Below are 21,508 nucleotides of genomic sequence, written 5' to 3' on the forward strand. Positions count from 1 at the left end.
CCCAACCCCCCATTCCCCTGATAGGTGGAGAGTTGCCCATATAGGTGGAGCTCCCTGTTTCTGACGTCAGAACAATTTCAAATCTGTATCAGTCTGTATCAGATCCGTTGCAGCCCCGTTTTTAGAGATTTGGGTATGGAGGAAAAGAGAGAGGGTTGTGTTTTCTGACACTTGGTGAGTTCCCTGACACACCTGGGACACATATTCATGTATAAAAGACGTACAAAAGTGCATTTTGCATGATAGGTCCCCTTTGAAGCTAGGCAAATGTATAAGTGCTTTAACCTGCATTCTTTCTTATTGCCAGCAGGGGGCAAATCCAACAGTCGCAAAAAAAAGTCAAATTGTATAAAAGTCTATGAGAAAATTAACCTATTTCTAATTTAATGTATTACCTTAGTACATATGTTTCTAATGAATGTGTTGTCTCAATAGCTAATTTCAAACCCTATTTAATACAGCAAGGTGTTCATTTTGGAAATGATGGTCCAAATTGCGGTAAAATAGTCGATAAAGTAGCGTATACTTTAGGGCAGTGGCGGTTCTAGACCAATTTTACTGGGGGGGCCAGGCTGGGGCCAGTTATTTAAGGAGAGGGGCACAATAAAAGCGGGTTAAAAAGACAAAGACAGTATAAAGTAATTGTGTAAAATAAACATAAAATACAGTAATTGGTATTTGTTTTTTTATAAAGTTATTTGTTTTATTACATTTAAGTTACAGTCCTTTGTTTCAGTAGTTTTTTTCATTTAGAGTATTTGTTTTAGTAACTTTAAGTGACAATTTCATTAAAAAACATAAACAGTATTGGCTTTTATAGGGTAATGAACAGTTTTATCCCCACTGTACATCCGGGTCTCTGATTTGATTTAGTTCCAATAAATCGTAATATTGTAAACATTTTTTGGAGGGGGGCCACAGGGGGGTCCCTGGTCACTGTTAGGGGGGAACTGGCCCCTGTTGCCCCCTAGAACCGCCCCTGCTTTAGGGCAAGGCTACCTTGTGCTTAAGGTTGCTGCCACAGTGTTGGGTGATTTCATTGTGTTCATCTCACAACTTTGACTCTTTAAGTTTGTTTTTAGTTCATGAACGTTAATTGTAACATTTCGATTGCCTGAAAATGACTAGAAAACTCTTTACTTAGGTGATCAATCAAGTGAAGAGTATGAAAATTGTCATAATGTAAAATAAATAGCCATTGGAAATATGATGGAAATACATATACAATACATAATGGAAAACATTAACCAAAAGCAACGAATATTAATTATTCAGGTATGATACTATGAAATACAATACAACACACATACAGATCAATTGAAGACAAGGCACTATAAATGCATATTTTAAATATAAACTAGTATGTTCACCAGTCTGATGTACATTTTATTTGGGTTTTCTCTCTAAGCAGTAGATGGCAGCATTTTTCAGTTTAGATGACACCATAAAATGTGTTGGACTCAGTTGATGATGTCAGGGTTGCTCGTTTGTATGCATTGAACTACATTTTGATCTCAGCGAGTCCCATCTCAATTAATGTAAAGACTGTTGTCACATGAGGGCACTCAAGAAAAACTGGATCTTCTTTATTTAAAAAGCCAGTATTGTATATAAGTAAGCATGCTAAGTAGGACAGTATGTCCTAAGCAATGATGATTTTTAACAAAGACAAATACATATTTTATTCGACAATGTTACTTAAAACGTTCTCTCTCCCTCATGTATTGGGGTCACATCTGTGTCAAATAATAACTAACAAGGCAACTGGATGTACACTCAAAAAAACTGTTGAACAATATGGTTCAAATTCAGAACTTCACTTATACCTTAATGAAGCATTTGACTTAAAATAATTAAAGTTTATTTATTGTTATTCTTTTTCAGTTTGTTCCCCTGCCCTGCAGTTTTATCAAATTCAGATTAATACATGTTCAACATCTAGCATCTATTTATGTGTATTTATCTTATATGAGTGGGTAGTGGTGGTCTAATGGATAGTGAGGTGGGCTGAAGATCGGAAGGTTGTGAGTTCAAATTCTGCCTGGAACACCACCACTAGTGTGCCCTTGAGTAAGGCACTTAGCCCTCAGTTACTCCAGGGAGAATGTCCCTGTAATTGGTAATTGTAAATCGCTTTGGATAAAAGCGTCAGCTAAATGAAATGTAATGTAATATGACCCTTCTATTTTGTTGTTGTTGTTGATGAAACTGTGAAATCCTTACTTTTCATGTTGGAAGTGTGAATCTACAAACGTCTTTAATATGAATTTACATGTGCATCAATGATCAGATGATTTATAAATTATTTGATCAATCAGTTATTTTAGCAGCTTCATTGCTGCGTATGCATATCCACAATGTCATTACATTGTGAATTAATAATATTTTGTCAGTTTAAATGTATTGTAGCGACCCGGTATAGGGTGCTGTGTGGGTCACTCAAGCATCCCCCGTCTCTCTGCCAATCACAGAGCTGCACAGTAATGCTGGTCGGTGTGCGGGCCTGTGGTTGGGGGAGCAGAGGGGGAGGGCTGGAGAGTGTGTGACGTTGACCCTGCTGTGTGTGTGTGAGTTAGGGAGTGGAGATGTTGAACCTGCGACCTGTAACCTGTGACCTATGAACCTATATCTGTATGCTATCAAAGGAGTTATTAAACCTAATAACTTGAGGCCTGTTTCCGACTCCTATTGTGGAACGTTACAGTATTGTTGTTAGTTATATGGCTTAAGATGTGTGTTGGTTTTTGAAATAATACATTAGTTTCTTTAATAAAAGGCTGAGGTGAAGGTTTATAGATACAGTATGATTGCAGTGTGGTGCACAGCTGTCAGATAAAATACCAGGAATGTTAATGCTTTCCAGTGCAACAGCCTACTGCCTGAACATTTTGTGAGGTACGGTACTCTGTCCCCCCCCCCTCCCAGTGAGCTGTGGTGTTCCACAAGGAAGCATATTAGGTCCGTTACTGTTCCTAATTTATGCAAATGACATGTCATCAGCATGTGACTGCAACTTGTTCCTGTTCGCGGACGACTCAGCCCTCTGGTCTCTGGCAGGAGCAGATTGCAGGTTGAAAAAACCCTCAGCTCCGAGCTCGGCAGAATCTGCACCTGGCTCGCCGATAATAAATTATCATTACACCTGGGTAAAACAGAGTCCATTCTCTTCGGTTCGAAACATAATCTCAGCAAATCCGACGACTTCTCAGTTGCAGTGGGTGACATTATTGTCACTAGTAAGAAGGAAATTACATACCTAGGATCTATTCTTGAGGCAAACCTCTCCTGTGACAAAATGGCATCCAATATAATAAAAAAAGTCAATCAAAGAACTGGATTCCTATACCGGATCTCCTCTCTGGTTAACAAAAACACCCTGAAAACTCTGGCAGGAGCACTCATTCAAGGGTACTATGACTATGCTTGCACGTCATGGTACCATAGCACCTCCAAGGCGCTAAAAATAAAACTTCAAACATCGCAAAATAAACTGGTCAGACTACTGCTTGACCTTTCATCTAGAACCCACCTCACCTCTGCCCACTTTGACAACCTAGGATGGCTTAGAGTAGACGACAGAGTACAGCTACTTGCAATGGGCCTGGTCTACAAGATCCACTACACCTCTATGGTACCCATGTACATGTCAAAATTCTTCCCAAAGGTCAAGGAATACCATGATCATAACACCAGAGGGAGCTCCACAAATCATGTAAAACCCAGATTTGGCACAAAAAAGGGGGAATACACGTTTCGCAATTATGCCACATCAAGGTGGAACGCTCTTCCCACAACTGTAAAGGAAAGTAAAACTATACTTACCTTCAAAACCTCTCTTAAAGAGCACCTTCGGGGGAGAGCATTGCAAAACTGGCCCCGGTAATGGTACAAATCTCAACCTGTCGTACAATGGACAGCTTCCCCCCCCCCATCTATGTATATACTCGCATTTTAGACTCTGTTACTAACTGTATATCTGTAGACTTGGTATGTCTTAAATGTCCGGTTAGGATGTATTAGAATGAAATCTAAAATGAAAATTGAAAATTGTAAATAAGCCATCTGTATATAAAAAAACACCTGTATGTAAATTGTAAATAAGCCATCTGTATGTCAATTATGTCTTATATGTCTTAAATGATATGATGAATTGGAAATGGGGGACCCTGATGTAAACAAGACGAAAGTCTTTCTCTGGTCTGCATCCCCTTAACAATTGTATGTTTTGAGCTGTACTGTACTGTACCCAATATACAAGCTGTTAATAAACTTTTCAATCAATCAATCAATCAGGCATAGGAGTTTGTTAGGACTGCCAAACTGTTATCACTTTAACTTTGTTGTGCTGTGGTTATTTCCACCTTGTGTAATACGTGTTTAAAGTGGAGTGCATAGCCTGGATGGGTTGTAATCATAGACTGTATATATAAAGGTTGTAATCCATTGATTATTAAGGAGAAGAGTTGTGTCTGTGTTGATACAACCAATTCCAAAATAAATATCACGTGTGTGAGTTTTTCTACTGCAGCAAAACAGCGCCCTCCCGCGGGGGTATGGCAGTATGGCAAAAATAACAGCACTTCAGGACTAAACCATTCACTGACAACGTTGCGATGCAGTCACTAGTTACCAAAAAAAAATATTTTTAAATCACAAGAGCCGTCATATTGTTAAATAAATAATATCTTTAGGTTAAAATTCACAAACAGTGGTACTTTTGCGGCAAAGGGGATTTGTGTAACCTGCGTGAGGATTGTTTTGTTCCCCTTCATTGAAAAGTGGTGGTACGGTCCAATAGTATTGAAGGCAACGCTGAAAAAACGACTTGTTTTCACCCAGAGGAAGAAGCGTTGCTGTTATCTGCAGAAGCACCAATTTTTAAAAACGGTTGTACCATTTATTTTATAGCTGGTTGGTTCTCGCAAAGCAGCTTTTATTGCTTGCCATGGCTCTGTGTGAGGGTATCGGAGCCATGGCTTTGCCCAGCGAGCTTATCGTTCATATATTCTCCTTTCTGTCCGACCGAGACAAGCTCCGGGCCTCGTCCGTGTGCTCACGCTGGAGGGAGTGTCTCTTCTACCCCGCGCTGTGGACTGAGCTCAAGCTGCGGGTAGGTGGTGGATGTAACGGTGGCGGATCCACCTCAGAGGAGACCCCGAAGCTGGAGTTCCTCATGCGTAAGTTCGGTTCATTCGTGCGGGAGCTGCAACTGGAGCTTGCCCCGGTGGAGGGTTACCTTAGTCCCCTGAGCAACGACCCGTCCCCCCCCAGGATGGACCAGCCAGACGGCGACCCGCAGCTCTCCGAGCGATGGAGGGACGCCATGGCCACCTACTTGGATCAGGTGTTATGTGTGTTCTCCAGCACCCGTAACAACAGGTAATGTTACAGAAAAACTTGCTCTAAAATCACTTTCTGAGTGTTTATTTGTATTCAATGTCTGTAATTTCCATGACACCCTCTGCTTTTTTTTAAATCCGTAGTATTTGGTGCGTCGCAGCAAGCTAGCATAGTTAGCTATAAACAAACCCTGACATTAGCCGTTACGTAATAGGGTCATGTCTTTGCAGTGCAGTTAGCATCCGACGCTAAATGTCTCTGAGGGCATTATCAATACAACAGGAGGCATTTCTTTGTCTTTCCTTTACAGTTTTACTTTTACATAATGACATATTTGTGGTGTATGCATATGTGACGACGTTTAAACGCTTGCCTGCGTTTCTATTGTTGCCAGTTCTATTTTCTGCGTTGCATTGGGGTCTTCATACCAGCAGATACAATGCAGCACTGCTGGTGGCTAGAGAAGGCTTTGTTGGCTGTAACGTGCTGATATCAGCACACATATACAGTGTATATGTATATATTTAGCTCTGGAATGTCGTTACATACTGTTGGATATAATCACCTATGTGCTGCGTACTTACATTCTAGCCACTTTCTGCTGTGGAAGTTGTTTCCTGTCAAATGTTTATTTAAATGGAAAAGTTTCCTGTTTCAGTGCAGAACTCCTCTATATAATACCTTCTCCCACATTCTTTATTATTCTCTGCTTTGTAGTGTCAAAACAGCATTCATCCAATGTTGTGCAGTCCATGTCTTAGTTCTGCTGAGGGGGCTTGAAACCGTTTCAGTTGTCACACTTCTCCTCATTGAACAGCTAACAACAATTTCCATTAAAAAAACACTGACAAAAAAGACCTGTTTCCCACATTCATCCTGGAAAGTATCAACATTCAATACACCTGGATGTCAGTTGTCATACTGCACTGTATCAGTGGATCATTTTGTTTCACAAAGTAAACTTCCTCTTTAGAATATGTACATCTAATTTTGCATTGGTTGATACAGGATTTGTATCATTTACTTTGTGTACTAAAGAATAAAGTTGGCTTATTTCTTGTATAGAAAGGAAAGCCATGGCATGAAACGTAGTATTTAGTACATTAAAGTAGCATGTTGTAGTACACTGCTAGAACTCTAGAAAATAGATATTGCGGCAGGTCCTGTGTAGTTTCCTAGTTCCAGACTTCTATTAGCGCACCAGCAATACAAAATGTTGACTTGGCGAGTGAGCATTTTTAGCAGTATGTTATGAGAAAATGTGCCAGACTAGATTATGTTATTCAACATTTTGTATTAAGTCCCAACGTAACCAAAAACCAAGCCAAATGTTGCAACTCTTTTCCAATGCAAGTAGCTTAAATTGCTAGCTCCAAAAGTCCGACATTTTGGGAAAAGTTGGCTACACTGACTGTCTGTCACTTCAGGTATCCTTCCAAGCTAATTCCACAAAAAGGACGTGTAATAATAATAAAACAAAACAGCAAACTTGGCTATTGTTAGTACTTTCAGAAAGGCAATTACGGCTACGGCAAATTGCACGCAGGTTGTAAGGCAAGTCGACTTATTACAGTCCATCACCAGCGACATATACTTTGTCAAGGATTTTGATATATTGATAGAAATGTAATTTAAGAAATATAACAAAATACATTTTAAAATACATTTCCCACCGTATCTTAAGGAATCCATGTTATCATATGAGGATACTGAAGTTTTTCATTCAGCTAACATCAGTCCAACTCTTTTGGTACTGTAACATGTAAAAAAAAAAAAAAATGAGAATAGATAACCCATTGTTCCTTTACTAGTGGTTTTTAGTGATGGGAATTATGGCTCTTTGAAGGGAGCCGGATCTTATGGCTCCGTTCCTTTCAAAGAGCCGTTCAAAAGAGCCGTTCAAAAGAGCCGTTTTTTTAAGGTTACTAGGTTTATCTGCAAAATAATCACCAGGATAATGATTGACTGTATTGCCAGACCTAATGTCAATAATCGGCATTGTAAACATGACACAAGGTGGCGCCATATCCATGTCATCATGTCAGTGAATGTACTTTGAATTTACCCTCTGTATGTGTTAAGTAAATAAAGTTGCCTTGCCTTGAATGAAATTCACGCAACTCTTAATATTAGTAGTGTGTTTTTAAGTGGCGATGGAGATTATTTGTTGATCCTGCTTTAAAGGATATTTTGCCTTTACAAATGGTGCGCTTTATCACTGACTGGGTTTTGGTTGAAGTGAATCCAAATGCTGCTGCGTTTTCGCGTTTGGCTCATTTTCCATCCGAAAAACACGTTGTCTACCTGTCCTGTACCACTTGTTATGACTTCTCTCTCTCGCGTATTCCGTTAAGACCCACCCCATCTCACTCCTCGTGCTGAAACCTACCAAACAGAGTAGGGGCGGATCTTCACAGAATACGTTTGGGGAACAAAATCAAGCTTTTTAAAAGGCGAGTGGATTTTGGCAGGCAGTGAGTGCGGACCAACGATTGAACGATAACAAGAACGGCTCTCACCAAGTAGGACTCGGTTCCCCTCGTTCGTACCAAAGAGCCGTTCAAAAGAGTCGGCTCGTTCGCGACCGACACATCACTAGTGGTTTTGCACACTAAGTAGCTGCACATAAGACTGCTGTTGGTTTCTGCAGAGGCTCTTTGTGAAGCTTAGCCCTCTGTTCATTTACAGGAAGTGGGCTACATCTAACATAATGAACATTGTACCATACAGGTACAAGCCTACATCATTGTTGCACACACTTATTTCCCTCAATGTACAACTTTTATCTTCTAAACATCATTTTTAAAACCATAACAGACATTATGTAATCAGATGCATTAGATAATAAAGCAGCAGACAATATTGCAAAAGATAATGTCACATCTATTTTGGGCACCAGGATGTAAAGGTCTCTAGACAGAAGGTGCAGCAAAGTGCAAGCTCTCGCATGATAAGCAAATATCCATTTATATACAGAACCAAGCTAGAATACATTTCAGGAAATCACTACAGTTCCAGGCGAAGGCTGGTGAAGGACAGGAAATGGTTAAACATGAATCCTAGTGTAACTACTGTTGCTTCTGTTTACAATATCCCAGGATCCCTTTGGCACTCCTTTTAATATAATCATATTCACAAATTACATAAGATAACATTCACAAATGTTGACTCGGCAAACATATGACAATGACCATCCTTTTTGTGATTTTCTCAAGTTACAAAATGCATCATTGTTTTTCTTTAGTTCAGGGGTCTCAGTAATGACTATCATTGCACGCTGTTATTTGGTAAGAATATCACTTGCTTACCTGTTGATGTAGAAGGCAGAATACTGAGGTAAATCAACCCATCTGTTTGTAATGTATTATTTAGGGATGCTCCGATCGCCAACTTTGGGGCCGATCGGCCGATACTGATTCCGGCGATCGGAGCATCCCTAATATAAGCATATGTGCATCTATTATTAAAACCTTTTTTCCTACATTTCTGACATTGGCTCTTTATCTTTCTCCAGAAACCTGCGGAAGCTGAGTCTTTATGGAGACACCTGCGTTCTCCAGCAAGAGGGACTATTGGACAGCTCCAACCTGCACCAAATTCACCAGGGGGATAAAAAGATCAATGAGTAAGCCTGAGCATAGCCACATGCAATCAAACTAAAAAAATCATATCCTCCCTTTGACAATACATCTTCAAAATATATAGGACAGTTTGTCATCATCCAGTCAGCAGGTTCCCGGCATCACCACACCACAACACACTAAACTAAACACACTGAAATTGAATTGCAAATCCTGATGTAACATTTTTAAAATAATCCACTAAGCCAACTTCTCCTAGAACAATGTTAGAATATGTGGTCGAATCGGAAGTATTGTTCATGCTAGTGCTCTCAAATATGAGAAAGATAACATAGGGTTTCCTTATAATGGCCTTTCAACATTCACAGCCCATTGATCTAGAGCAGAACACACAGCATTTCAATTGCCTTTCCTCTTATCGCATCAGTATTTCCTATTCCTAGCAGCCAGTGAGGGTTTGTTTTGCAGCTCTGTGGTAGTGAGGTGGGTGGCATCGCATGAAAATATCATGTTGATTCATACGTTCTATGTTCTGCTTTGTAGGACTACCCGCACATCTTTCACTTGGCACAAATATATAGTGACCCTTTTTTAAATTCTTCATCCACAAGGTTTACCTGGAGAATCACATGTTCTTTTATTTGGGCATATACTGCTTTTATGGTGTCAAGAAGCTGTAATCCAGCTGCTAAAGTGAGTATGAGCTAATTCTCCTCCCCTGTGCTCTCTGCAGAATCCAGCAGTTGTTCATGGAGCTGCTGTCTAACAGCAGGCAGCTGAGGTGGTTGTCCTGTAGCTTCATGCTGGGTCTGGTGACTCCCTGTTCCTTCGCCTGTCTGTCAAACCCCTCAGCTGAGACCCTGCGACACCTCAGCCTACTGGACCACCAGCTGGGTATGTGTTGGTGTCATTCTGGATGGCTTTGACTGTAACAGTTTAAATGCAGTTATAAAATAAAAACAAATCGATTGTATTCATTTAAATTATTAGCAGTTGTTCTCATAGAACAGTGTTTTAGTGCCATTCTACATGTTCGGGAATATTCTATTGCTGCCAACAAGATATTCCAGTTAAATATTATCTGTGTTTGTTATTAAGCTTGAAAACAATTGATAGGAAGGCTATATAAAGAATTACACCAGCGAGGCATGTCGATTTTGTATTTCCAATAAAACATCAGTAGGCTTTTCAAAAACATGAATAAGTTGTAACACTTAAAACAAAGAGTTTCACTCAGGCCTTCATATTCTTATATAAAATAAAATGGAATAAAAACTATTTGTAAACAGACCAACATACATATAGGTCTGTGTGCCGACTTGTCTATTTTAATATACTTCAAATTGTGCTTAGTGGAATTATTTTCACCGGACATTATAACTTAACATTTTCGGACTGATTTTTTACGTCCAAGTCCGTCAAATACTGCCATAGATATTCATTAGTAATGTGTTATGTTTATTCAACCTTTGCCCTCTCCTGAATCTCCCTCAGGTCCCCTCATCTCACCCTCAGAGTTGAGTCGTCTGTCTAATCTTCGTTCTCTGGCTCTGGATTTCTCCGATTTGACGTCCGAACTCTGCGCTCTGCTAGCATCTCCGCGCCGAATTCCACTGCACCGCCTGTCCCTGCTGCTCAACGGCGCCGCCCTGGAGTTCAAACCGCTGGAAGGGACCGCTACCGAGGAAGATTGGAAATCCCTGGTAATGCAAGATGTTTCTTTGTTTCCCGATATCGGGATATGACAATATATATCAACTCAGATTTCTCATACCGTAATAAGTGTTTTTTCCTGGTTTTAAAGGCTGCATGACTGTAATAGGATGTCATTTTCTGAATTTACCAGACTCATCTAGCTGTTTTCTCCACACAGAAAAAAAAATGTGCACACCACCACTCAAGTTTGCCTACTCCTCCCCAGATTCGTTCGAGCACCAACTTGCGAGTGTACCTCATGGCCCTGGAGGTCGACAGCTCCGAGCTCCTCCGAGTCCTGAAGCCCAGCCTCCCTCTCGAGCGCCTCCACCTGGACAGTTACAGCACACTGGTGACCGACGGCACCTTGGAGCTCATCACTCAGCAGTACAAAAAAACACTGACTCACTTCCTGCTCCTGAGGGACGACCCCGACTTCCCCGACCTCAGCATCAATCGGAACGAAGACCCCTTGGTCCTGTTGGCATGGAGATGTACTCAGCTGGCTGTACTGGTGATACATGGTGAGTTTGGCTTGTTTTACATGAGGTCCCTGTATCCACATAGTGTTTCAATTTCGAGAGCCTTTGTCCTTTTTGCGTGAAGCAACTTCCAGAAAAAGAGCTGCTTCACCTTTTTTGTGCGCCCGCCATGAGCCCTTCCAGTTGAAAATATGTAAACATACCACCAGAAGCTGCTTTCAGCCGTGTTTTTTGGATGGAAAGTATCATTACAAAGAGGGAAAATGAAATCTCTTTGAGTGTATCGGCTGGTATGAGCTGGATGTTGCTGTCAGACTGAAGCTTGAGAGCAAGAATCTTTTTGGTTGGTGCTTATGAAAGGCTTACAAAGCTAAAGAAATAGTTTATCCAGTAGATAAAGAAATGCATAAGCATTCATCTGAAGTTTTGAGATTGATTTATTTCCACTATTCCCCCTTCTATTTGCTCAATTTGCTCACCCCGAGCTCCTTTAGGAAAAACGATAAGCTCATTAGCTGCTAAATGCTATGTTCCTGTTAGTCTCTAACTTTGGCTTTCTTGGGTTTTTTTTTCTACAGTTTCATTTTCACTGAAAACCGCTTCCTGCTATGTTTGGAAACTTAATAGAGTGAGAGTGAACCAAAGAGTGAAGTTGCTGACAGCAAAAGAAAAATGAGAAAAATAAACATGCTGAGGACCAACGCAGAGTTTATAATTTGTGGTTTTGTTCTATGCAAGACATCTTTACCACAACACATAATGTTATCCATTGTTCACTAATTAATGAGACTTTTGAGAGTTTTATGGATTGCATATCGTGTTTGGGATAACAGTCTTGAACATGAAAAAGATTTGCTTATTGTTAAAAGTGTTCAAATTCTACAAAACAGTTGGTCTAGACATTGTGATTTATATTTATACTCTAATTTGTCTTCATATGCCGTTTTACAGCCATTGTGTTTGTCTCGAATTTTTTCATTGATTCATTTTTGCAGCAATGTGAAATAAAGAAGATAAAATTAACAAAAGATTACCAAATCCTAATCACTGTGAATGTGGAACGATTATATCAGTCATCACTATTATGTTATAGTTTGTACCCCTTGCTAGGTTGAGTATAGAGTTGTGCAGTGATGACATCTATAAATCTTTAAAACAATTATTTATCCATAATATTGGCAAACTTAGTCCAACCTCCCTGACAAATATCTCTCTCCGTAGGTTACACTATTTGGTCCCATAACCTGGTGGCCATCTCTCGGCTGCGGGGCTCCAGCCTTCGCGTCCTGACCGTCTCCGAGGAGAGCATCGACTTCGACCCGGACCAGTCCGTGTGCATGGAGGGCGATCCGGTCCACAACCTGGTGAAGGAGGTCTCTCTGGGCCTCGGCCGCGGGTGGCACCCCTCCAGCCTGGTTTTGTCCGAACCCACCCAGCACTTCCACCGCGAGCTGCTCGCCTTCAGCATGGGCATGTAGGCAGGGCCAACACATCACAGCCTATACCGTGTCAAGACCAGGCCAGACCAAACACACCTCTGAATCGGTCCCCAAAGCAGGGAGAAATGTAAACTGGATCTTAAAACAATCCGTGAATTACATTTAAAGGATTGTTTTTATTATAGTTTTATTCTTTGTGTTTCTTTTCACAGGGTTTTTAGCACACCATCAAGTCCTACCATTTTCAAAACTATTCCCTTTTAAGGTGCTTTGTCTCTTTGATTATTTAGTCAGCCAGTGACTTGGGGAAAACAGATCATCAATCTTTGATGTTTTAAATATTCAACAATATCCCTTTAAAAGTGGTTATTCTAATAAAACGTGATATTTATTTAGTTTAAAGGCAAACCAATCTCTGGCCCTGGACCATATACAAGACTTGAATCATAAACCCTTTTTGTCTGCAAAAATGGGTTACTGCAGCTCCAAATGCTCAATCTGGTCTGGTCTTGATAGACAAGTATTCATAGCTCAATGTTTCTATTTCACCTTAAAAACCTCCAGAGCCTCTCTGTATGATGTTTTTATTTTCTTTATTTTTTTTGTTGACTGTTTCTCATCGCTCCCCGCTCTGTGTATAATCTTGTTTTTCCTGTGTGGTGGTTCCCTTGCCTGTATAGGCTTTGTGTGTATTTAAATACAGATATATTATTATTATTATCCTGCTCACAGCTAGGACAGGACAGGCAGGTTGAGTGATGGGCCGGTGGGATTTATTGGGGGAGTGTTTTGGGTGTGAACGTGTTTTCTTTTTTTCCGTCTTTCATTTAAAACCCTTTACTAGAGTGGAGCAGACTGACATACCAATGCAGAGCAAAGGTTAGAGTTTGTAAGCTAACCACTCAATCACTTCCTTGATAACGCATCCGTAGCTGCTTCTTCTGTTGCTCACAAAGAGCACCTAGTTCACTTGTCGAGCTAGATTGAGCCTTCGCAGCAAGGTAGGAATATCCACTGCGATACTATGACCCTGATATATGTAAATGGTTTTATCAAGGATTTAGAGCCCCTTACCAATGGTGTATTAGAGAATATTGTTACATACTTTTAGCCAACACACTCCCCACTTGCCGACTTTTTGAGAAACCTTGCTAGTGAATCAAATGGAGAGCCTCTTCTTCCGACAGACATTCAGAGTGCAACTATAAAATCCACCCACATCAAAACAAAGTCCCCCACTTTGTTGGATCTGTAGTAAGCTAGTGCAATCTTTCATCTTCTTCTACCTTTGGTCGCTTTAGGTCAAGACTTACTGACGGGTATCACTGGTTACAGAATATTCAAATGTGAAATACCAGTTTAAATAGAAGAAAGGAAGTGTGCATCACAACATGAAGGACTCTGAGATTAGACAACCTGCATAATCCGGAAGAGAAAGTAGGTCTTCATTTCATTATGCCATGAATAAATATATATTTTAAAATCTTAGACTCCTTCCAAAGTCTAAAACCAGTACTCTGAAGGCACGACTTCCCTGAGTACCAAACGGAGGCTTTGCAAGTATGCTACGAGTCTTTTGGCAGAAACTAGCAGTAGGTTTTTCTTCTTCTGGTGTAAAACATTTCATGAATAAGAACAGGGAAAAGTTAAGGAGGCACTGAATGTAACTTAACTCTGTTAGCCAGTCTGCCCTTTTATTTCAAGGCCTACTGTAAAGCTATACTTTCTTCAGAAATGTGCTTTATCTTGCCACAATAGTCATTGCTGCTGAATAACGCATTTGGAAATCGTACGATCCAATGGCAGCCAGCATTTCGATATCTTAGGTTCCAATGGCAGCCAGCATTTCGATATCTTAGGTTCCAATGGCAGCCAGCATTTGGATATTGTATGAGTCATGGCAGCCAGCGTTGGGATATCCCAGGTTCCAAAGGCAGCCATTATTTGGATATTTTAGGTTCCAATGGTTTCCAGCATTTCAATATCCTAGGTTCCAAAGGCAGCCATTATTTGGATATTTTAGGTTCCAATGGTTTCCAGCATTTCAATATCCTAGGTTCCAAAGGCAGCCAAAATGTGGATATTTTAGGTTCCAATGGTTTCCAGCATTTCAATATCCTAGGTTCCAATGGCAGCCAGCATTTGGATACCGTGGGTTCCAATGGCAGTGGCGGAATATTTTTTCCGCGGCACCTACAGCACAACAAGGTTTTGGTTTATGCCGTATTTCTGTGGTGAAACATATTTTGTCAGTCTCAGGTAGGCTTTTAACATCACTATGACCAGGACCGCTGCAGTGATGAGTAGGGTGTGTGTGAAACAATCATTAAGCGTTAGATACTGTCGTTATTTTTATTTGAATCTCCTTTTCGATTCACAGTTGCCTTGGAAACAGCCCCCTTGTTTTCTGGATACAGATGTTGTTGTTATTGATGATGTTGTTTATCTTGCCATCTTTTAATCCCTCGCCCCACCTCGGTTGGCAGGGATCAGCGAACCTTATCATACATTTGTTTTCAAAGATTAAGGTTGACTAAAGAATGGCAGTCTGCTCATTGCACATGTTTTATGATAACTCCAGGAGATGTTGTGGGGGAAAGGGAGTGACCTGCTGGGCCCGAATAATGTCTGAAACTGAATGTAGTCCGTTTTCCGGGGTGAAATACCTTTGGCCTGGCACAAGGGATATTGGGCATGAGTCGCTTGAATCGTCGGATTCTATCTTTTGGGAAGAGTGAGATGCCTCTGTTCTAACAAACAAAATAAATGTTATTCAGGCTCTTGAAGTTCAACCATGCCATGGTCAGCCCTTAAGCCGGGCTCTACCAACCACATATCTTCCTTATTGTACAACCAGTGGATAACTCTGTTCCATCTGGATATAATTGCTGTTGTACTTAAATCTTAATAGGGTATTTCTTGAACTTGAGTTCGGATCTCAGCATGTAAAGAGTTGGGTCGGGCAGTAGAGCGCCTAACTTTCACAAGTAAGTGCCGTCAACTAGCCATCGCTTGAAAAGTTAGCCTCCCAGAATGGCGTCAGCTAGCTTGTTTTGCACACCACAGCACTTTAGAAGTCGGGGCAATGGCATCAGAGACTGTGAAGGTCCATATCCAGGTCTGTAGTTTACAAGGTTGAAGTGCGTTTCTTTTCATAGACTGATATGGATCCTGAGTTATACAGTGTGCCAGCACTTTGCTTGGTTCGGAATGAATTGGATTGCAGTGGTGGTTGGGCTGTGTTTACCAAATGTTAGGTCATCTGTTATCAATGGTTCTACGGTGATAATCTCTCCTTGGTCCATATCTCAGGACAAATGCACTCTGGTACCAAGAGTTTCTTTTAAAGGCTGTATATAGAGCACTCAGAGGGGAGAGCAATGCCAACATAACACTTTCAGACTGAACATGTTTTCAAATATTTTTTCTCTTCCTCCCTTCCTTGGATGTTTCCTCTCGTGTAGTTTTTTAGAACTCTACATCGCTCCTTCATGTGAGAGATTCAAGCTGTTTGTATTGTGTATAGGCATCACCTGATAAGAAGGGAAACACTGCAACAGTAGAATGTCATTTCAAACTAGAATTGAGCTGGTGAAATAGAAATGTACGAAAAAAGAGGATTTTACAAACACCAGCCTCACCTTCTGTGTGCGCTTCCTCTTATGGATCCTTAAGTCTTAAGTCCCCACATGTTAAAACAAATGGTCTGTGGTTTCTCTCAGATTCAACGGAAAAAGAAACATCTTTATAGGAATAATATTCCCAATTGAAATACATTTAACTTCTTAACACTTTCGAGAGAAAAAGTATTTCTATAAGCAGGCGCCAGTACATATTCTCTATCAAAAGTTAACGTTTTGACAATTGCAATGTAGAAATATTCCCAAATCACAGAGTTGCTGAGATAAACACTATGTATGATGTGTGTGGGAGCAGAAGGGATCGCAAAACAACCTTTCCTACTGTTTTTCTTCACCAAAACCAAAATTATGCTGAACAACTTAATACTGGCAAAATTGGTCACAGTATGGGATAGCATTTTAAGCTACCATATGCAAAAAAATCCCTGGTCCATTTTTGTCATCCCTCACATATTAACATTAAGCAGTGTGTGCCTGAAAGCTTCCAGAGTGCGAGTGCTTTTCAAACCTCTGCTCTCCAAGTTATCAGCTTTGTGTCGTTTGTAGTCGTTGCTGTGATTGTTAGCTTAAGGAAACGCAGCATTAGAAGCTACAATAGCTAGTGTTTGGAGTGTGCCTGTATTTCTTGCGCTTTTCATCTAACTTTCAAGTAGAAATACGTTTCAGCATGGATACCGAGTGTATGTACAAGGGGAGGGCTTGCTCACGTTCAGGAGTGTAGTCTTATCACGGCAGGAAACGGCATCGTTCGTTCTCAGGGTACAATCGGCTTTCAATAAGAGTGGGAGGAAGAGGTGGGAAGGTCACGATAGCTCAGGCCTTTGATCTCACTTGTATGGACCGTAGGAGTCTCTGGATCTGTTCTCAATACCTTGATGTGTTTTTAAAGCTGCCAAAGACCAGAGTGGAACAAACAGACACAAGTCTATCTGAAGTGCCCAAACACACACAGGAGGCTGGTCCAGTATTCTCCTTCTTTCTCCTCACTCTCAGTGGCTCCTAGTCTACTAACTTATACCAATCTGTGGATAGACTATACTGTGCTGGACCAGGTCACAACAGTGTGAAAAGAGACCAAAGCGGACCTGGCCAACGTTGTGCTAGTTCAACTTCTAGTGGCCAATTCCTATCTTGGGATTTTGGGTCTACACTGCATATAGCAAAGAGAGGCCTTGAAGTCCAGTGCCGTATGTAAGGCTTATACTCCTCTCTTTGTTTTCACTGTGAGCGAATGTAGGAGGACGGGGTCATCTCTGAACACTTCAGGGACTAAACACTCCCTTCCATGCTTCCTGGAGCTACTTTCTGACAGATTTCATTGTAGCTTCACCAGCTGGGACACAGGCCAGCGTTCTGATCTGATGTGTTGCCTGTGTCCAAGGTCATACTTGATGGAAAGGTTTTTGGCGCCAGGCTTGCGGAGCTGTAACGTGATTTGCTGCTAGAAATCAGCCAGGGAATGGGACATTCCATGCAGGGGTCGCTCAGGCCGTCAGACTTGCAAACAGTGTACGTCTGCGTGAAAACTAAGAATCTATATAAATATTATTTTTTTATTTTAATTTAGAGCTCTGTTTTTTTTAAGGGTTACAAGACGCAGATGGTGTTGACTACACACCAGATTACCAGCTGGTCTGAGCAGAGTGGAGGACTCTCTAAAGGTTTACCGTGGTTCTAACGCGCTTTCTGCTGAAACCATTTCTGGGTCTTTTTTGTGTCTGGCACACAAAAAGTTACAAGTGTTAGAAACATACCATACGACTGTGCTAAATACAGTTAATGGACTCTTCTTCTCTTTAACACATTAAATCAACCATCTAGAGTAAAGTACATCGCAATACGGAAAGGGGAAGTGTGAAAACACCTGGTGTCTGGGAATTATTTATACATCATGTGCAGACAGAGGTTTGTGTATGGCCAAACTATACTGTGTGTACACAGGAAGACTGATGGAGCCTTACCTTTAACGAGTTCTGCCACAAAAAAGATGGTTTTACGGCTAGAAATGAGATGCCGGTTATACAGGAGACCATTACCAGCAGTTACTGTACATCAATGCCCGTTCAAGCTGACCCCTTTTGACATGTTGGTTTTTTCCATGCCCTTTAATATGCATTCATAGAGAAATATAGCCTGATGTGATGGCAGAGCTGTAGGGGAAACAGGGATCTGGGTACATCTGTCCTGGAGTTGGGTCGGACACTTACTCACCAATACAAATCCTATCGAAACAAACAAGAGTGTGTTATTTTAGTACCAAAGCAACAGACTGTGTCAGATCTGCATCAGTCTAAACGGGCTCACCGCTCAGACTCAATGCCAACTTGAGTTTTATAATGTCGACTCTCGGGACGTTTGCAGTGTTTTTGACACTTAAATAGATGGAAAAGAGCTAGTTTAGATGGTTCAAGGCCTAAAACAGTGACAGGATTAGGAGACCGGGCGTCCTCATCACAATGTGAGATTTCAGACGGGTATTTCTTGTGTTTTTACCTAACACCATAGACTACTACCATTACATGCAAGACTTTGAATAGGCTCACACAGGGCTGGACTCAGGCAGGAATGTGAGAAAACATCCTGATGCATGTTTCTGTTACTTGGGAGGAAAAACACTGGATGTGCATTGCACTGGTATAGAATAACAGATGTAGGTATGTATAATATCTCAGCGGAGGGGAGGTTCACACAGAGCAGAAAGGCTTTACTTGCCACATTTTATTTCTAGAGAAGAAACAACAAAACGGCACTGATAGCATAACCCGGCCAAACTCCTGTCAGTCGCCGCGGCGCACACCCCCGGGGGTCTGTGTAAGCGCCCGGCTGCATCAAGGAACTGATAGATATTCATGCTCAGTGTCAGCCAACTATCTTCGTTTAGATCTCAGCTACTGTGGCTCCGATGTTTCTGGCCTCTAAACAAAGTCTTTCTTGTCAAGTCTGGAGAGCCAAACCTCCCAATTAGCCCGGCAGGCAGGCCAGCCGCACAACTATGCAAGAGGAATGCATATAATCCACACGCTTCTCTATTATTTTGTTTGTTTTTCTTTCTTTCTCTCACTGTCACGCAGTAGAAATGAACTATTAAGAACTTACAATGACAATACTTGGCCTTATGATGATTTCTGAAATCTTATCATTTAGTTTTAAGATCTTTATTTTTTGTTTTTGATTCTGGTCAGCCAGCCCAGCGACAGCAGCGGTGACGGCGGGCTCACTCTTGGTCTCTGTGAGACCAGCTAGACGGCCCCAGTTTTATCGTGGTACGAATGTTGTGCATTTGTTTAAAATCAGGACAGTTTGCAATAACAGCAGTCTTACTAGTGGCCACAAAGGGGCACGAGCAGTGCTGACAGCGCCCGGCTGCGTCTTTAGAAAACCATAGAGGAAGAAATATAAACTATATAAATAGATATATATATTAACTCACACAGTGCATATTTGTATTAGGTATCAACAATGCATTACCGTGGTATACTTATGCAACACATGTCCGGGTTCAATTTATGAACATGAAGTATATTATAAAGATCACACAGACTTTGTAAATCAGAAGCTATGTTATCGTGTGTTTTATGCGGGAAAAATGGTTTTACCATCCTTAATGTTGAATATTCTGAGCGTTATGTTCCTGTGTGATTGTGTTTGTTTGTTAAAGTGAGCACATAGCAGTACCTTATTTCTGTAAGTAGGGAACCAGACGTAACCCAAACACAGCTGGACCAGATTTCAAATCACACGGAGCACATTTTAAATACCTTTTTGTTTCTTAAATGGCCTAATCTGATCTGTATTATTAATGGCATGGATTAAGACCAGCCAAGGAAGTTTCCACTCCAAAAAACTGTTTGTCCACATAAGAGAATGTTTTAGTTGAGAACTTGGCTTAATCTATGCCTGTGAAACCGCTCTTGATTAATTAAATGTAGACTAATATAAAACCCGGATTTGAAACCTTTCCAGCTGTTTTTTTTTTTTTTAATCTGCAGGGAAAGAGTCCTCTCCAGCTGAGAGGACAGATTTTATCTTAGTGAACAGTGTTGATCCATGGTTGTGTTTTTGAGAAAAGGGAGGGGACGTTACAAACCTCCATGTAAAACCTCTTTACAAGGTGTACACTTGAGGGGTCAACCTGCCGAATGTTGATTTGAATTAATGTTGAATGAATGCTTCTCTTCTTTTAGTCAATTAATAAAAGCATTACAAAGTTATTTGTTTCCATTGTGTTATTTATTTCCTGTTTCCAGCTTCAGCTCCATCAGCCCTTGTCCTAAGAATACTGTGGTAGACCTGTCAATCACAGTGTAGACCTGCCCTAAAGCATACCCTGATTAATGATCTATTTTACTTTTTGCATATTTTACAAAAAGAACATCATGCTGTATTCAAAAACTTAAACTAGAGTCTGAGACCATAAACTTGACAGGGAAGTGTTAAAGGTCCCCTATTATACTCTTTTTCATCAATATATTATAGGTCTCAGTTATATACAAAACATGTACCAAACAGATCATGCATTGTAGCATCCCATCTCTGTTTCAGTCCTGTTTCAAAAGTGCTGATTCTGTGTCTGTTACTTTAGGTGAAAATAAGGAGCCACTCCCCACGCCCGTCAGAGAGATTTGGTTAAAAAGAACACAATGGTGCTCTAGGAGGAGATTTTGGCTAATGGTTACACAACCCAAAAAAACATTATGACATCACAAAGTGGCCAAAATCTGATCAGCTCATTTTCAGACAGGTTTTTTATATAAATGGATCAGGACAAAAAGAGAGGGAATCTTTTTTCCTGAAACTTTCAGAATCTCCCTACACAGAGGGGACACATGTTTATGTATAAAAGACATGAAAAAGTGGATTTTGCATAATATTTGACCTTTAAGTTGGGTAACAAATCTAATGAGAAGTACTCAAATTAGAAAGAATTTCCACATTAGCTTCACTTTTAAATCCAGATCAGTAGAAATCACTGTATGAAGAAGGCTTATCTATGACCTTGAGGTTGCTGCTTGGCATATGTTTATAAAATTCCAATACTTTCTGGGGTTAAAAAATGTCACTGTTTTGTTTAGAGGGTGCATTGAATATGCACCAATTTAACCTGTATGTATTTATGGTTAAAGAAACCGATGTAACAGAATATGAGCTCTTCTCAATGAAAAGGAGTGATAACCATAGAGCATATCCTGCTGTATTTTAAATTTGACTCAACATGGGAACATAATCTGCTAAATGAGCATCATGCTGTATTGAAGAAGACTTGAAACTAGAAAATGTATTTCCTGCTGAAAATGTGTGTGAATGCTGTAAACTGTGTACACTTGTTGCTG

General features: G+C 40.6%; 1 protein-coding gene across 2 annotated transcripts; it reads left to right on the forward strand.

The window, feature by feature from the left end:
• The first annotated feature begins 4,834 nt into the window (after positions 1–4,834).
• On the forward strand, positions 4,835–20,389 carry LOC117486671 (F-box only protein 33). 2 transcript variants are annotated; one of them, XR_004556303.1, is made up of 7 exons: positions 4,835–5,379; positions 8,855–8,965; positions 9,655–9,815; positions 10,416–10,624; positions 10,843–11,140; positions 12,320–14,461; positions 14,528–20,389. XR_004556303.1 is itself a non-coding variant. In XM_034135179.1 (6 exons), exons 1-6 carry the CDS (start codon positions 4,946–4,948, stop codon positions 12,574–12,576), a joined length of 1,470 nt encoding a protein of 489 aa, XP_033991070.1. In that variant the 5' UTR covers positions 4,835–4,945; the 3' UTR covers positions 12,577–20,389. The 2 variants fall into 2 exon arrangements, 1 of the variants encoding a protein (XP_033991070.1); XM_034135179.1 differs by having other exon boundaries at positions 12,320–20,389.
• Positions 20,390–21,508: the final 1,119 nt, after the last annotated feature.

Source organism: Trematomus bernacchii, unplaced genomic scaffold (genome assembly GCF_902827165.1).
Source record: "Trematomus bernacchii unplaced genomic scaffold, fTreBer1.1, whole genome shotgun sequence".
In the NCBI taxonomy this organism is placed as follows: Eukaryota; Metazoa; Chordata; class Actinopteri; order Perciformes; family Nototheniidae; genus Trematomus; species Trematomus bernacchii.

What these genes read in the sequence shown, in the direction of transcription:
- LOC117486671 (XM_034135179.1), top strand. Translation starts at nt 4,946, where the DNA reads ATGGCTCTGTGTGAGGGTATCGGAGCCATGGCTTTGCCCAGCGAGCTT. An exon ending in GGGGATAAAAAGATCAATGA is followed by an intron (nt 8,966 to 9,654) that starts GTAAGCCTGAGC and finishes TGCTCTCTGCAG; the next exon opens with AATCCAGCAGTTGTTCATGG. An exon ending in GGCTGTACTGGTGATACATG is followed by an intron (nt 11,141 to 12,319) that starts GTGAGTTTGGCT and finishes CTCTCTCCGTAG; the next exon opens with GTTACACTATTTGGTCCCAT.